The 18,799-nt window shown below is 41.9% G+C and overlaps 1 protein-coding gene across 2 annotated transcripts in view; it reads left to right on the forward strand.

The window, feature by feature from the left end:
• Nucleotides 1–18,799, forward strand: part of ak5 (adenylate kinase 5) — a 97,596-nt gene that overhangs the window by 69,709 nt on the left and 9,088 nt on the right. Inside the window, exons 8-10 of one of the 2 annotated variants that reach the window (XM_082174012.1) lie at nt 3,243–3,319; nt 12,484–12,523; nt 13,265–13,321. In XM_082174012.1, coding sequence (XP_082030138.1) covers nt 3,243–3,319; nt 12,484–12,523; nt 13,265–13,321 — 174 coding nt within the window. Of the gene's footprint in view, nt 1–3,242; nt 3,320–12,483; nt 12,527–13,264; nt 13,322–18,799 lie in introns of both variants that reach the window. The other variant, XM_082174013.1, reaches the window with a different exon arrangement.

An 18,799-nucleotide genomic window follows, 5' to 3' on the forward strand; every position in this document is an offset into this window, starting at 1 on the left:
AACATGACCACATGGCTGAAGCCAGACCCCTGTGACGAAGGTTCCATGTCAAATTGACTGTCTATAGGATGTAATGAACAAAACTCTCTTAAAATCTCAATGAATGGTTGAAAACACTTTGGCATAATCATTTTTTAGAAATAAATGAAACCAACAGAAATAAGATTTAACTTTCTTAAATCTTAACCTTTTTTATGCTTTTGAATATTTTGGGATATACACTTGGCTTTTACTTGTCTTAACCACAAATTATTGGTAAGGAAATTGCCAAATTGGGGAAGGCCAAGTTACTTTATCTACAGTATTTGTGCAATTCTTGCTAATTTCCTGAGCAGTGATTTGTGATTAAAATGGCTAAGACCATTAAAAGACCACTAAATATTTTGCCATTTTTGGCTTGTTCCTTGAAGGCGAGCACATTCTCTCTGCTTGCAGTGCGTCAGTCACGCTTGTCAGGAAAGTGAGTGAGACGCACACAAACACGCTGTTTTATCGAATCATACCTCATCAATAGCGGTTGACTACCGCCATTTAGTACGATTGTGTTCATATCAGGAGCGAACCATACCAGAGTTCACATAAACCGTACTCCAGACCAGCCTTTTTATGCGAACTCGGGTATGGTTTGTCGGTGCACACTGAAGTTCGGAAAACTGAACTCATATGATCCAAACTAACCAAACTCTGACGTCAATTAAACCCAGGTGTGCACCAAAAGTACTGGTGTGAAAGCACCCTTCAAATTTGCAAAGAATATTTCTGGCTATTATAAGGTATGTTTCCAAATAAGAAGTCTCTGATAACAACTTACTGAAAAAAACGTCTTGTGGAATATCCTGTTTCACTCGAATTGCTTAAAGTTGTTTATGTGATGCTCTCCCAGTTTTAGCACCAGGATCTTTTTTTTATTTTTTTTTATTTTCAATCTTCCAGTTTTTAATTCTAATTCAGATGTTGTGTTTACTGATCCCGGAAGTAGACGTAGAGATTTCACTGCATTGCTTCGTATAGTTACTGTATAGTTCGGTTAACAAGCTATAGTACATGAAGGAAGAATGGTTTATTCTGAGGATTATAATACATTTATTTATTGAGCCTTGGAATTAACTTTATTTTTCTGATCCCTTTTTGCAATTTCTGGCAACAATTTTCTATCCAGTGTTGCCAACTTTTTGGACTGCTGGTTAACTTGTTCTGTTGTCTGACAGAAAATGTGTAGATGAGAACAACTTTATTGGACATTCGGCTATATTATATTAAAGGGGTGGTTGAATATGATTTCACTTTTCTAACTTTAGTTAGTGTGTAATGTTGCTGTTTGAGCATAAACAACATCTGCATAGTTACAACACTCAATGTTCAAAGCAAAGGAAGATATTTGCTTTTAAAGAAATCGTTTTTTAAGGACTACAACAAACGGCTGGTTGGGACTACACGACATTCCTCCCGGGTTAGTGACATCACCAACCCTAGAATTGACATAAACCCCTCCTCCGGGAATGCGATTTATAGATTGTCATGACAGAATATGCTAAACAATGACTAGAAGATAGTTAACACCACATCAGCTACATAAATTCATTAACTAACCATTCAGAAATGTCCTGTTGCATTCTACATGTTGTCACTTCTTCTTGAGTCTCTCCATCTTTGTCTGACTCCGGTTTGAACATAAAAGGCTAAAAGTTTTAGACATTTTCAGTGCATGTCTGTATGAGGTAAAAGGACACAACCTCTTGAAGCTCCGCCCTCTGTGACGGGAGCAGCAGCTCATTTGCATTTAAAGGGACAGACACACAAACAGTGCGTTTTTGCTAACCCTCAAAAAGTGACCACCTGCTATATAAAAATATCTGTGGGGTATTTTGAGCTAAAACTTCACATACACACTCTGGGGACATCGAAGACTTATTTTACATCTTGTGAAAAGGGCATTATACGACCCCTTTAAAATACAGTATGTGAGCACGGATTAGGAGAGAAAACAGATGTAGAGGGCAGACAGTTGGCACATTACGTAATCTAGTGACATTTAGCAACTTTTTGAGCAGGCTTAGCTACTTTGAAAATAATTGGCATCACTGCTTCTATCAGAGTAACCATAGGTGTAATGCATCAGATTAACTATGAACACGATACACTAACGTTTGACAAGCAGAAATTGTCCCTTTTGAAAACTGACCTTTGTCTTTTAAGAGCTTTGTCTTTTGTATTTCTTTAGTGTTAACAGACTTTTTTGGTGAAATGTTTTGCTTGAAAAGTGCATTTTGTGCTCTCTCTCTCTTTAAAAATTTACTTTGGATATTTTGGTGATATTTTGGTATAGAAGGTTCCCAAATACTGTTATGTAAAGCTACTGTTCATCAGTTTTAGGGGCCGTTTACACAACACCATTTTCAACTAAAAACGTAAAACTTTCTATGCGTTTTGGTCGTTCATTTACACGACAACAGTGTTTTTGGGTCCTGAAAATGCAAACTTTTGAAAATGTATTCCAATGTGCAAGTTTTTTAAAATGATACCATTATCGTCACCATGTAAACTACAAAAACATGAATTTATGAAAACATTGACATTATGCGCAATGTATTTCGTGTTCAGTCTATAAGCACGTAGTTTCTTCACATAGAGTGACATCGCCAACTACTGGCCTTGCAGCAGAATACAGCATATTTTGTCGTTTTCGCAGATCCGTGTGAACGGTGATCATTTTTGACAACGTTGTCGTTGTTTTGCATTTTTAGTACATCATTGTGGTGTAAACGTACACTCAGTGGGATTTCCTAATCTAGGCTTTCCTTTACGAAGTACTAAAAGGGTTTCCTATTAATGAATAATACATTATGTCAAGAGAATCATCACAAGTGAAAATGACTATAACCATCTCAACAATGAAAACATCTAAGAATCTGTGTAGCCAGTTCACTATCAGTTTCAGAACTCTTCCTTTGCTCTGGTGAAACATGTACTCGTGCCACAAATGAATGACTAATTAACATATAGGAAACAAAACCTTTGTGATTGTTGCCTACGCTACTGAAAGGACTCCCGAGTTCCTTTAGCAATTACTGGTAAAGAACAATAAAGAACCGTCAGCAGTAGTTAGAGGTACAAGAGTGTCTTTATTTTCACACAAGGCTTTGCTGTAATTGCTGTATTTTTCCTCTTTCAGACCTCAATAAAATGTTTCTTTCAAATGCCTTTTCTTAGAGCTTGATTGTATCTTTTCCTTTTCTCCATAGGACCCAGTGAGCTCGACCTCAGTCTGTTAACAGACAGCAGCAGTCTGGCAGATATGCCCACCAAATTTGACGAACAGGTATGAAGAATGTCTTTTACCTCATCTTTCCTGTTCTTTCTTAAGCACTTCTTTCTTTTCTTTTCTTTGATGGCTACACTTATTTAGTCTAGGCACCACAGTAATTTGGTGTTTTATAAACAATTTTCACTTAGAAATTGCTAGTAAATTTCACAAGTAATTACAACCCAGACAGCAACATAGTTTCGGCCCAGTTCCGGCCCACATTTGGCACATGTGGATTCCACGTGAAAGAACCGGCAAGTAACAATGAATTAAACATGAAGTATAGAAAGACTTAAATAGTAATTTCTTTAACTTCATAAAAAAAAATTTCCAACAACACAATGGTTTGGTGGTATCTGATGCGGCCTTTATTGTGATATCAAAATAGCATTTAGAGCATCGTTAGCATGTCAGAAAATGTCCCATCTGTCTGGTCTCTTTAATTCATTATAAAGTTATTGGAGTCTCAGATTAGGCTCAGATGAGACTGCTGAAGGGCTATTATAGGCAGATTAAGTCTGTTTTTAATGGAAATGTTTGCTGAGTGACAGTCCTGCATTAGCGGATGGTCATTATGAATGACTCTATCTCCTGCATTAGCTTCTGTATGGATGAAGCTTAAGCCATAGTCCTTGACTTTCATTAGTGTGTTATTTTCAGAATAATCTTTTAAAGGGGACCTATTATGCAAAATTTGCTTTTGTATGGTTTTTGAACATCATAGTCTGCAGTGTGTGTATGCAACCACGGCACCCAATTGTTAGTAAAAAAAACAACAACAAAAAAACACCCACTCTGTTTGTTATTTTCCCCATGAATATGAACCAGTGTCTCAAAATGAGCAGTTCAGAAATATAATCCAATGTGACATCACATTGCAACAGGCCCCGCCCACGACTGGCGACGGAATCTGCCCTATTAGCTTAACTCCTCCCCTCAGTAAGCTGTACACAGTCCGCCATGTTATTCTCCTCGCCAGGGCATTTAACAGCAGTATTTAAGTTACTTAATAAAGCTACTAAAGTTATTCAATCAAGAGCAGTGAGTGATTTTCTGTTTTTCTTTTGTGCTTTGATTCACATAAACAGGTATTGTATATTATGCTGTTGTCACTTTAATAAACAGATCTAATATACACATGCGATTTCTTACTGTACTGACGTACTGTACTGACGTAAACCATCTGTGTTTATGTGAACTTTGTGTGTTTTTAAATAGCGGCCAGGGGGTGGGGAGCATCTTCTCATTTGCATTTAAAGATACATGCACGAGAACGGCATGTTTTTCCTTCCACTCAAAAATGGACAACAAGGTATAATAAATGATCTGTGGGGTATTTTGAGCTGAAACTTCACAGACACACTTATAGGGACACCTGAGACTTACATTACATCTTGTAAATAGGGGCATAATAGGTCCTCTTTAAAGCAGCACTCAGTAGCTTCGGGACTTCTTCGCTGTATTCTCGCTTTTTGCTCGCAGGTTTCTCTCTAGAGCTCCCCCCACAGCTTCGGAATAGATATTTGACAACACTGTCGTAAAAACTCATTGGTGATTCTCAGACACCAGAGGCTATAGATCAACGACATCAAAGCAGATGGGACGTTCTTTAAAACGTCTTCTTCATTCGGGTTCGGACAGCGTGAGGGAGCGCAATAATGACAGCATTTTAGCAGATTTCTTTTGGCCGTAAAGCAATTGTTTACATCGCGAGACCTGATATCACGCGAGACTTCCTGACGCAGCGGCCGGCGGCCCGCCGGCTCAAAGTTGCAAGTGCGTATTTTCCGCTCACGGGCACCAGGGGGGTGCGAAACGACCACCATTCAACCCGAAATAAGTAATATAACCATTCCAATGACTCCGAAGCTGTTCAGTTAAGGTAAAAAAAGTTACTTAGTTCACCTTTAAAGAAAGGCCACAGAATAATGCCCTGTGTATTTGTTGGGTATTTCAATAGCAATAATTGCATTAATACCTGATAAATGTTCGCTGACCTTCAATACGGAAAGTAATCAATATCTCCGAGTCTTTGAGTGTGTATTATACAGACATAATGAGACCGCACAATAACTCGATGTATGTGTAAAGGGTTTGTCTGACACCGTTTATTTTCTCAAGGTCAGGAAGATGTGCCATCGAGTAGATTTTTATGTAATCCCCCGGATACTGTCTCTGAAAGCTTTTGTCTCTGAAGCTTGTAAAGACAGGTTATTTTAGTATTGAATTATCCCATATGGTGCTCAATACATGCATGTTCTTACTACTTTTTCTTAGGGACAATTTAATAGCTAGCATTGTATGCAAATAAATATTTTTGTTGACTGCAATGTCAACGGCTAAAATGTCAAATTAGCAGTGCTAGAACTGGTATGTTGTGATTTAATAAAAAAAAGAAATAAAGAAAGTTGCAGGTGCGTGATGTGACGATATGTGAATCCTCATGTTCTGTTGTTTATGCTGCTATTTGCAAATGTAAAGCTAAAGCCCTGGGAAAAACAATATTTGTGGTATTTTTTAATGGGTCACAAACGCCTATCCGTTCTAATTTAATTTCATTTGAATTTGACATTCTAATCTGGAGGTTTAACGGATAATGATCGGTTAAAAAGTGTAGGTTGTCAGTCATCAAAATGAACAAAATGCTCTCAGAATTACTCTGCTGCACGCTAGTTCAGGCTAACTCAAAAACTTGCGGACACGAGCTGAGACTTGAGATTTGATCGTAGCCACCTCTCACGTCCATATTGATCAATGTTTTGTGTGTAACTGACCGTGCGCTCGTTTTGTAAATGAGGCCCAGTGAAACTAAACAGACATAGAACTACACGTTACAGTATTTAAAAAAAATATATATATTAGTGGTGTTTGTCTGTGTGTGGTATGCTACATTATGTGGTATGCCTACATTATGGGAACAAAATGCCCCCAAAAGATAGCAACATCCAAAATCTTTTTGACATTTTTGGTCCCCGTGAGGAAAACAGCTTATAATCAGACTAATTGATGTGTTTTGAAAGTGTACAAATGCATAAAGTTTTCTGTGAGGGGTAGGTTCATTATGCCAAATTATATCAAAATTATTATGTCTATGGAATGTCTCCATGGAGACATGGAAACCCATGTGTGTGATAAACAGACCTACATTTTAGTCCCTATTCTGTGAAAAAGTAACATTTTCATTTTTGGGGGTGAACTAGATGGTTGGTTATTGTTATTTTATACATGCTGTGCATTCGTTTTTTACATTCTCAATATACAGAAGATCATTACTATTTTCAGCTTCACAGATTTATGCATTATTCAGAATAAGCTCAAAACTATCAGGAACCCTTAGTGCTCCTACCATGGACTGTTTGGATTGCTTTTGCTCTCTTTCTGGGAGCATCTTGTTCTCTTCACTTGTTTTTTTTTTTTCTTTCTCCTTGTCTCCTGCCACACACACACACACACACACACACACACACACATATTATCTATTCAGAGGGTTCTCACTATCTACCAACCGATACGGCAGGGTTACATGTAAGAGGCGAACCAATTAGACCCTCCCTGTTGCTAGATGTCTGTCAAACTGATTTCCTGAATCTGTTGCTCTCTGTGCATTACCATGGAGAGGCTGTCATGCTTTCTCCATTATATTTGGTTAAAATCGTGTCTGGGTGAGACAAAAGCAGTCAGTACGGCTCCTTGGTGGAGGAGAGTGTGAAGAGTGTTTATGGATGTGGATCAGCCCACATTCCCACCGTGACTCTTTCATCTGTGTCCATCAGCTGTGCTGCTGACAGCAAACTCTCTGTGCCGTCGGCATCACGCAGGGAAAAACACTTGTGTAGATGAGAACAGATCTCAGAGCAGCCCTCGGCTCGGTGTGCGACGTGTTCAGCGGGTTTTTGGCTCCGGCCATGCTGGCTTCTTTCTGTGAATGTTTGCCAGCCACTTGGATTAAGACATTCCAACTACAGTGCAGAATAGCTTCAGTACAGTTTTGTACTTGTTCAGTACTTGTTATATACCTTCCTGTGTTTATAAAACCCTCTTATAGCGTTAAACGACTACTGTCAGGATTTACTGAAGACACGCATTGGAAAAATCTGTGCTAAAAAGGCAGTATTTTTGCTGCAGACCATTGCATTTGTAGGAGTTTCCCATTCAGAAGCAAAATTTATGGAAGGGGAGTATTTAAATGAATCATGAAAGGTGATTTACTACGGTTTGTGTTCGTCAATGTACTGGTATTTGTGCCATTATTTAACAGCAAATTTTTTTTAAATAATGTCTTAAAGGTGCAGTGTGTGATTTTTAGCAGCATCTAGTGGTGAGGTTGTGAATTGCAACCAACAGAAGTTACGGTGGCCGACAGGAAAAGACGTCGTCGTCTGAGACAGCAGAGAGTAGCCAGTTCGGCAAAGAGGTTTCTTTACAAAGATGAAGTAAGAAATCATGTTACTTAATTATTCAGTAAAACGAATTGTTATTGCGAATATTATTGTTACTTGTTCATCATTGTGTCAGTGTTTTATTTACTCGCTGACTTTAGCTAGCTTCCTTGCACGAAGAACAACATAGTGACGAAACCCGTTTGTCCGTTTAGGGCTACTGTAGAAGCATGACGGCGCAAAATGGCGACTTAACATGTAAGTTCTTGTTCTATCTACATACAAGCGGGGACCTGCTGTGTATGTATATAGAAACGGCTCATTCTAAGGTAATAAAAACATAACGGTTCATTATATAAGATCTTTATACACCACTGAAAACATAGTTATGTATATGATATTGCATTTCTGTCAACAGAACCTCCTAAATATTACACAGTGCACCTTTAAACCAGATGCTAATGTGTAGATTGGTAGATTGTGTTGGTTATTATGGAAATGATCTGGCTGCGTCTGTGTTCTTTCATTTGCTCGTCATCAGTCGCCCATCTGTGCATTTTTGGAATTGTTCTCTCACGCTAATTTGTCCTATTTAGTAAATCTGGCCCAAAGTGAGGTCCTGCTTCACCACATGCTCACTGAGTCTACACGATTCTGGAGCTCTGCTGGAGGGATAGAACACTATTCTTTAGCATAAGTTTAAAGTAAAATCGATGTCATCGCTACTGTTCGTATCACTGTGTATCAAGTGCTGACGAAGGCTAAGGAGCTGAAATTCAGATATGGTAATGAGTGTTTCATTTCTGACATGTGCTATAAGCGGTAGACCAATCACAACAGACTGAGCCATCTGACCAATCAGAGCAGAGAAAGCTCGGAAAGGAGGGGACTGGATCTTTGAACGAACCTTTCAGAATCTTTGAGAATTTAGGTGATGTGCAATGCATATAATGAGAAAATGAAAGGGTTTTTAGTCCTTGGATGCATAGAATGATGAAGACCTGGCGAACTACATTCAAAGAGGACTTAAAGCAAGCTGGCGTTAAATAGGAAAAAGCCGAATCCCTGCAGTCAACCGCAACCAGTGGAATACGCTTGTGCCCAATGCGCCCTGTAGCACAGACCGACCTAAAGAAGAAGAAGAAGAAGAAGAAGAAGCATGTAAATCTATTGTAGGAGGCCTCAGGAACCGGAAATAGGAACCTTTAAAATAGCATAATATGGGTACTTTAACTATAAATGTAATATTGAATAACATACTGCAGTTCAAATTATAATCAAGTATTTTATGTACTTGTTAGTCAACACATAAAAATAAGTGTACTTATTTAAAGCGGATTTTCCTTTCATTTGTCTCTCATCTGTTACATCAGTGGTTACACTTCTTACCATCCACCATGGTAGTTCTATTGTATTCTTTGTAGTGCTTTTGAGTACTGTGAAAATAACAGAGTATATGGGATTATATTCCATAGGATGAAATATGGTGTTCTTTCAGTAACATACTATACAAAGCATATGGTATCTGTTACATCACTACACCCTCGTACCCTCACTATGATATTTTTACCAGCATCCCTGATATCCCCTTATATTTGTACAGAAGACAATGCAGATGTGATGCAGCACAATAGGACGAGGGTCTCATACTGTGGCTTGTGCTGCTTTATTAGACGGAGGTGTCTGCTGAAATCATGCTTCCAGCACTTTCTGCAGCGCCCACGGCTCCTCCACGCACAAAAACAAGCCAAACGTCTACAGCGCATCAAGCCGACCTTCGCCACTGTTCAGTCTGCACAGCTAATGAATGAGAGGCAGACTGATATTCATGAGAAAACATCCTCCACGCTCAAAGAGAGAGAGAACAGAAAGAGTGAGAGCAAAAACATGAGATGTAGGAGATTTGGACTTAAAGGACTTCACTGCAAAATAATCAGTATTTTAATCAATATTTTAGTATTGCTTTTCAGTGAAAAATTGCCTACGTATCCTAAGATATACTTGCTTCAGAGGTTAAATATCGGAAGATATTTAAACTTGTTTTCAGGGAATACACTGATGAGCCAAAACATTGACCAGTCACAGATGAGGCCTATTGTTGATGATCTCCTAACAAGGCCACATTTTAAGGTCTGAGTAGATTAGATGGTAAGCAAACAATCGGTTCTCGTAAACCTGGATCCAGGAGAAATGGGCAGGAATAAAAATCAGAGCGACTTTGACAAGGGCCAATTTGTTATGGCAAGGCGAATGGGTCAGAGTATCTCTGAAAGGCTTGTGTGTTGCTCCCAGTCTGCAGTGGTGAGAATTTACCAACAGTGAGTGATCTGAGGAGGGACACAACTCACAAACCAGCGACGGGCTGTGTTTAACTCCACATTTAGACATAAACTCGCAAACTTCCCTAAGCACTTCCCCTCGGGGGAATTCCCGCCGCCATTTTAAAGTGCGTTCATCTTCATTAAGTGGACGAGGGAAGTTTATTTGGACAGACCCTCGAACCCTCGATTTTGACAGAGGGAGCAAGTCTACTCAATATGTACACTTCAGGGAGATCCATAGATCACAATGCACCATGATTGTGACGTCACAGCAGATTGCACTTAATTTACCCCCACCCCACACAACCCTAGTGTATGATATCAGAGTTATTTAACTGCATTTAATGCTTGTAGCTATAATCTGACTGTTTTTTATATTTATTTATTTATATTTAAAAAAATTACATATTATATTAATATATTAATATTTAAAATAAAAAAATTAACAGCTCAAGCATACTTACAGGCCTAGAGAATGGTGCATAAACAAATTCATAAGGATAAAAACTGTAAAAATCCATATCGGATTACAGTGATCAAGGGCTCAGGGCGTTCCATTTAAACACATTGCAAGGGTTCCGCCAGTAGCGGGCAAGGCAGAGGGAATTTAGCGAGGAAAGGGCAAACAAAATTGGACTTAAACATAGACAGGGTGTTGGGCGACCAAGGCTTATCGATGCACGAGGGAAATTAAGCTGATCCCGTCTGGTCCGAGCCAACAGAAGGTCTACTGTGGCACAGGTCACAACAAATTTTAATGATGTTTATGAGGGAATGTGTCACAACATACAGTGCATCACACTCTGCCGCGTATAGAACTGTGTAGCTGCAGACCAACCGGAGTGCCTGTGATGCCCCCTGTCTACTGTCGAAAGTGGCGACAATGGGCACACGAGAGATAGAACTGGACCTTAAAGCAGTGGAAGAAGGTCGCCTAATCCAATGAGTCCCATCTTTTCACACGGACTGTCATGTACATGTTTGTCATTTACGTGGGGAATTGATGGAACCAAGATGCACTGTGGGACAATGACAAGCCGGTGGAGGTGTGATGCTCTGGACAATGTTCTCCTGGAAAACCCTGGGTCTGGGCATTCATGTGGATGACACGTGCCACATACCTAATCATTGTTGCAGACCAGGTACAATGGTCTTCTTGACAATGATGTTCCCTGATGGAAGTGGCTCAGGAACATGATGAAGAGTTCAAGGTTTTGCCCTGGCCTCCAAATTCCCAAGATCTCAATCCAACTGAGCATCTGTGGGATGTTCTGGACCAACAAGTTTGATCCACGGCGGCACCAACTCGCAACCCACAGTACTTGAAGTACTTGAAGCTGTTAATGTCTTGCTGCCAGAGACCACAGGACACCTTCAGGAGTCTTGTAGAGTCCATGCCTTGGTGTCGGCAAAAGTTTTTTAAGTACAAATTGCACTAAATATTGTTAGATTTATGGTTTAAGCAATTTTTCCCCAGTGAAATATATGCAAAGATAATATTTCACAGACAGTATTGCTCTATTTTGACAAATAAACTGATTAAGAAAAACATATATATTGCTTTGCTTTTCATATAACCGTATGGAGAAGCATTTGCAGGGGAAATAACCTTCTAGCCAATCAGATTCATAGTTTGTTCTATCATTGCCAGCATATCAGTTAAAGGGTTAGATAGTAGACATCTGCTAAAATCTGGCTTAATATGTTGCGATAAGGTAAAATCATGCTTGAATTGGTGCTGTATCAGGATGTTATGCTCATGAAGTGTCCTGAAAAGAAACTGACGTTTTAAAGCTCGCTTTTAATCTAATGCATGTAGGCCATGGATGTATCTAAATATTCAGGATTGGGGGATTATGTCCAAAAACAAGCATGCAAGAATCAGTTATTAAAAGAAACAATATTGATCAAGCACTAAGGTGAATATTGGGATGGACGTGTACCCGTCATTGTCTATGGCGCAGGATTGTTGGGTATGTGTATCATTTCTCTCTCTTTCTGCCAGTGACTCATCGGACCGGCTGGCCTGCCCACATCACAAACACGCTCATCAGTGGCACCCTGCACTCCTCCCACACACACACTCTCTTTTTCATCTCATCTTCTCTAATTCTGCAAAAAAAGTGGCAAGTTACCACCTAAGGTTTTGCTGTTAAACAGCCCAGAACTCTTTTAATCACAGTAATCACGGCACAAACCGTCAAGTTCCCGGTTTTCTGCGATGTGTTTATGTTCAAACACTGGAAACCTCACGGATTTTGTTTTAATTAGCTCAGTGAAACTCATGAAACGACCGTCAAGAAGCATCATATTTTCTCCTACAAATCAAAAAAGAAAAAAGTACTTTTGCATCAAAAACATGGAGCCTATTTTTAGAATAATCAGTACTCTCAGGACAATTAAATGCTTTTAACTTCCCTTTCACTTCATTTGTGATCTTTATAAAAGTATATTTCTTATGCGTGTTTCTCTATGGCAGATCGATGAAGAGGTGGCTGGATATGCAGAGGCGCTTGGAGAAAGTGAGAGCAGAATCTCTTAATTGATCTTTGTGTACTTTATTTGTGTGTGTATATTTCTTGTTATATATTATTGATAGAGGAATGAATATGTGCTTGTTTAAAGGGATGGTTCGGAGTAAAATCAACCGAGGGTCCTTTGCACCATGACCTCGAACCATCCCTTTAAACAGTACCAGATGTCTAATAGGCCTTTAAAGTCTGTATGTCTGTACAGTGGCATTAATCATAAATAATGATGCAGTGCAAACACATTCTGTGATGCCAGAATAGTTTCACCATCTTGATCTTGGAAAAAAGACTATATCATTTTATGTTATTGAATATTTTCACTGAGAAACCTATATATTAGCAACCAAGAGAGATTTTAATTTTGCACTTCCATTTTAAAAACCTGGATTTCAATTTGTGCACAATTGCTTTTACATTTTTAAGATTCTAAAATTTGATTTTCAGTGATACCAAGTAATGCCAAATCCTTCTGTCAAGACCATACATTTATTATTTTATTTATTTATTTCAAACTCAAGGCTTTTATGTTATATGATATGATATGATATGATATGATATTATATTATATTATATTATTTGTTACTGGTAAACCTGCATTTTTTTAACCCTGCATGTTATTCTCATTCATTTCCATCATCGATTGGACCACATGAAATGACAAATCTATATTTTGACATGATAAAGCTGTTATCTGATTGTTATAAAATTGTGTGTTTTCTTTTCTTTCCAAAACGCCACCAGGTTTTCCCGTGGAGACCAAGAAACAAAAGGTCATCTTTGTGATTGGTATGTTAGCTGATAAAAACTGCATTAGCACATCATACATTACTTTCATTGCACATTATTTTCATCATAGACAAACACGGAATGCACTGTTTTATTGTGCCTTCAATTCCTCCAGAAGAACAGATCAGGAAGCAATGTTTTGATGTAAAGTACATACATCACAGCTAGATCAGACATAACAACACGCGCCGCCAAGTTTATTTTGCGACACAGACACACAAACAGCATGTGTTTGAAATTGGGGGCAGGTGAAAGCTTCTGATGGTTCCTAATTGAAACTGTTGGCAGTCCTCATTTGAAAATGACTCATGTTCTGGATAAATGGATAGCAGACGGTCAAGATGGTACAAGGCTTTGTGTGCTAGGGGCTTCCCTCCCCTCATGTTTGTTCAAAAGCTCTAGCTAATGTAGTGAAGTGCACTAAAAGCCAAACTTTACATCTCTCTGTGGTGAAAAGAGACGTGAAGAAATCAGTTTGGTTGCTTTGAAAGGAACCTGATGGATACGGCCTGTGTTCCTGTCCTGTCGCATCAGCAGATTGATACAGTGCTTATGCATGTAATATTGCTTTGGATATGGCTGATCTGAGATTGATAGATAGCATGAGTGAATTACGCTCTAGAGTGCACTTGACCACCCTAACTGACACGTTAAAGACTCGCAGAAAGATTTATCAGCTTTGTATCTGCACTGTGGTACCTGACAAGAAAAGAAATAGATTAGATTTAACAGTCAGACTCGCGCTCCTTTTTTTCTTCATGCGTTTAGAATAGAATAGAGAGATTCAGAGTAGGTTTTTCAAAAAACGTGGACAGGGTAAAAGCAATTTTCTGACTCACAGGTGTATACATTATTTAATAAAAATAAAAATAAATCACCAATGATGCTTTAAATTGATCAAACTTGACAGTTATGACATTTATAAAAGATTTTTATTTCAAATAAATGCTGTTCTTTTGTACTTTCTATTCATCATATTTTATCACAGTTTCTACAAAATATTAACTGTTTACAACATTGATAATAATAATATGAAATGTTTCTTGAGCAGCAAATCATCATATGTGACCCTGGATCACAAAACCAGTCATAAGTAACACGGGTATATTTGTGGCAATAGCCAACAATACATTGTATGGGTCAAAATTATAGATTTGACTTTTATGCCAAAAATCATTAGGATATTAAGTAGAGATCATGTTCCATGAAGATATTTTGTAAATTTCCTACCGTAAATATATAAAACATTTATTTTTGTTAGTGAATGCAGCACAATCGCGAACATAAATGCACAACTTTAAAGGAGATTTTCTCAATGTTTAGATTTTTTTTGCAGCCTCAGATTCCAGATTTTCAAATAGTTGTATCTCGGCCAAATATTGTCCTATCATAACAAACCGTACGTCAATGGAAAGCTTATTTTCATGAGCCTTCTCATTTAAAGGCATCAAAGAATGGAACAAACTCCCTCAGAGTCTGAAACTTAATTTAGACCTGAAGGATTTTTCTCGCAATACAAGGAAAGTGCTATTGGAAAACCAGTCGTGTCAGCATAGATAACTGTGTATGTAAATATGACTTTTAGTGATGCATCTTTAATTAATGTTTTTTGCACATTGTCCCTGTTGAAATAAATAAACTAAACTAACTATTTATTCAGCTTTCAGGTGATGTATAAATATCAATTTAAAAAATTTGACCCATGTGACTGGTTTTGTCATCCAGGGTCATATTAGAATGATTCCTGAAGGATCATGTGACACTGAAGACTGGAGTAATGATGCTGAAAATTCAGCATTGATCACAGGAATAAATTACATTTTTAAATATTTATTAAAATAGAAAACGCTTTTTCGTTTTTTTTTGTAATAACATTTCAAGTTCTCTTTCATCATCTCGTTTCGAGATCCACCTATGGGAAGGGCATCCGGTACCTGACCTCTGTAGAAGCATCCAATTGCACCAAGTCTGGTTAACAGACAGAAGCGCGCAGCCAATGCCCGGTAAGGCCACACCCCCTTACCTAAGGCATATAACCCCAATGCGCGCTCGTGTACCTCAGTTGTCATTCGCTTCTCGCGATCTCTGTATTACTCAGCTCAGTGGAAATTTGCACACTGCTCACCGCGTGTCTGCAGGAGGACATATCGACTCGATCAGCCTCCGCCGGACGTGACAGTCGTGTTTTCATCTGTTGCTGCGTTGCATTCGGAGCCGCCCGCGCTCTCTATCTCCGTTTTCCTCCAATAACGGCTGCCCGCCACGGATTTCTCCAGCTTTTTGCGGATATGTCGCTGTCCAAGCCTGCCGCCTCGTCGGGGGACTCCCTATCACGGGCCTGCCCGGCCGCGTGTGGAGCCCTTATTGCCGCGAAGGACCCTCACCAGCTGTGCGTGGTTTGCTTGGGTCCGAGGCATGCTCGCGAAGCCTTGGAGAATCCTGAGAATTGCAGCCTTTGTCTAAGGCTGCCGAGGAAGCTGCTGAAGCGCCGTTTCAAGGTAGCTGTGACACAGTGCACCGAGCTCTCCCTAACTTCGGACTCGGACGGAGGACACGGTGATGACGCGCTACCGGGGGCCTCCCGGGGCGCGACTCAGTTTGTTTGGGCTGACCAGCCCAATTCCGCCTTCCCCGAAGAGGACATCTTCGAGGGCGGCCTCACTCTCGTCCACAAACCGGCCGGTTCTGGCGAGGAGGATGATGCGGCTATCCTTGGGGTCTCCGAGGACGAGGAGGCCATCCCGCCCTCCGGTCTTCCCCAGGCTAGCACGTCCCACACAGCTTTACTACAAGCCGTTCTCCTGGAAGTGTGTGAGCGAGCGGCCGCTCGTCTCAACGTTGAGTGGCCAACTCCCCAGAACGTCACCGACCAGGAGAGGGACATTTATGATGGGAAAGTGCTGGGACCCCCTCCCGGCCCGAGGAAACAACTCTTCCCCATCCTCCCGGCGTGCGCTAAGCACATGAGAACGTACTGGAGCGACCCGCTCGACTTCAGACACGGTCTCTCGGGACTCGAGGCTAAGGATATGGCGGCTCACGGTATGGGCGACCCCCCCTGCTGTCGAGCCGTCCATCGCCAGACACCTCAACCCCGCTCAGGGTGGGCTACTCGCCCCGCCTAAGCCGGTCCTGCCAAACAAGATGGACCGGTTTGCTGCTTCCATTCACCAAGCCACGTATAAATCATCGGCCGTGGCTGTCAGGGCGCTGAACGTTTCTTCCCTCCTCTCCGCCTACCAGGCGGAGATTCTCGAGGAACTAAGACAGCAGCTGGTGAAAGGAAATCCTTCGGATACCCTCTGGAAGGAAATCCTCACGGTGAACGACCTCGTTCTCCGTAAGGCCCGGCAGGCCGTCCAAGCTTGCGGGCGCTCCATTGCGCTTTCCGTAGTGGGAGAGCGCGCGCTGTGGCTCAATCTGTCAGGACTCCCAGACAGCGAGAAGCGGCGCATCGCAGGCGCGCCGGTGGAGCCCGGCCGGGCTCTCTTCGGTCCCGCCGTCGCACTGATGCAACAACGGTGCGACGATAAGAAGAAAGAAGATGAGGCGTTTAAGCTGTGCCTTCCCAGGAAGGCTGCCCCACGCCAGGTGCCCCCTGCGCGTGTGCCTAACCCACCTGCCATAGGTCGACAGTTTGCTCAGGGCAAGGAAAAACCCCGCAGCATCCCTCCACCACGGCAGCAAGCCCCAGCGCCGGCCAAGCGCTGGGGAAAGTCTAATCCCCCCGCGGCCGCGGCCGGGAGACAGGCTAACCCCACTTCTACCGACTCGAAACGCAAGCGGCCTGCCTGACGTTCTACCGATGGGGGCTTCGAGTCTGCCGTCGCGGGTCACAAACCCGTCGGACTCCCCCCTTTGTTCAGGACCCCCGTCGAAAAGACCCAGGGGTGCCCTCGGCTCACCGCGCCGCGAGACTGCCCAGTTCGCGGGTGCAAGTGTGTGTTTTCCACTCTGTGAGGTTACGTTCATGTGTAGTGGCACCAAAGCACCACTCGCCCTCTGTTCCCCTCACGTTTTCAATAAAGGCTTCGGCCCAAGTGCATGTCCAGCACAAAACACACACAATTCAAAAAAACACGAATCACATAAATTCGTTTCGGAGGGAAATCCCCTCTCTGCAGAGAGATCCCATCTCATTGCAGAAAGAGGAAATTCCTCCGAATCCATGCATGCCGCCCCCAGTGTGCCCACTGGATGGCGGCATTGCATCATTGACAAACCAGCTGGACGCGGGGGCGCTCGCGAGCCACGAAGCGGCTTGGCAGGCCATTTCAGCTCCCGAGTGGGTGTTGCGTACCGTAACCAAAGGTTACAGGCTGCAGTTTGCAATGAGACCTCCACATTTCAACGGTGCTCTTTCTTCTCACACAGAGGAAAACGCCGCACACATTCTGAAAGAGGAAATCTCCTCTCTCCTAAGCAAGGGAGCGATTCAGAGGGTACCACCCAATCTGATAAACCAGGGTTTTTATTCCCGGTATTTTCTTGTTCCAAAGAAATGCGGCCCACCCCGCCCCATCTTGGATCTGCGAGTGTTGAACAAGCACTTGAGGAAATACAATTTCAGAATGTTGACACAAGGCTCTCTCGCCCGTGCCATAAAGCAGAACGACTGGTTCACATCAGTCGATCTGAGAGACGCTTTCTTTCACATAAGCATCTACCCCCCACACAGGAAGTATCTTCGTTTCGCCTACCAAGGCACATGTTACGAATTTACAGTTCTGCCGTTCGGGCTCAGTTTGAGTCCCCGAACGTTTTGTTTATGTGCGGAAGCGGGTTTGACGCCCCTGAGACTATCAGGGCTGAGAATTCTGACGTACATAGACGATTGGCTCATCATAGCCGAATCGAAGGAGAGTGTGTCGCGGGACACCACCCGGGTACTCGCGCACATCACATCCCTCGGTTTCAATGTGAATATGAGAAAGAGCAATCTGACTCCCAGTCAGAATGTCATTTTCCTGGGCTTGGAATTGAGTTCGGTCTCCATGCGAGCGCGTCTCTCTCAAGAGCGCGTTCGCTCTCTGATGGACTGTCTGTCTCGTTTCAGAGAAGGGGCGAGAGTACAATACCGTACATGCCTCAGGCTGCAGGGTCTCATGGCATCATCTATCCAGGTTGTGCCATTGGGTCTACTGAGAATGAGAGCGTTCACGAAATGGGTTTTGTCACTGCATTTCAGCCCGATTCACGATCTCTGCCGCTCAGTTACGGTGACGCGCGCCTGCTCGGCGGCCCTGCGTCATTGGGAGAGCGAGGGCTTTTACGCACGGGGAACCCCCCTCGGGACGGTTACGATGCGGAAAGTTGTGACGACAGATGCGTCCTTAACAGGCTGGGGAGCCACCCAGGAAGGCAGAACGGTGAACGGTCTGTGGCCGAGCAGACTACGTTCAGCGCACATAAATTATTTAGAGCTCCTGACCATCTGGAAAGCTCTAAATCATTTTCTGCCTCGCCTGCAGGGACATC

This window comes from Leuciscus leuciscus, assembly GCF_965113295.1.
Source record: "Leuciscus leuciscus genome assembly, chromosome: 6".
Lineage (NCBI taxonomy): Eukaryota > Metazoa > Chordata > Actinopteri > Cypriniformes > Leuciscidae > Leuciscus > Leuciscus leuciscus.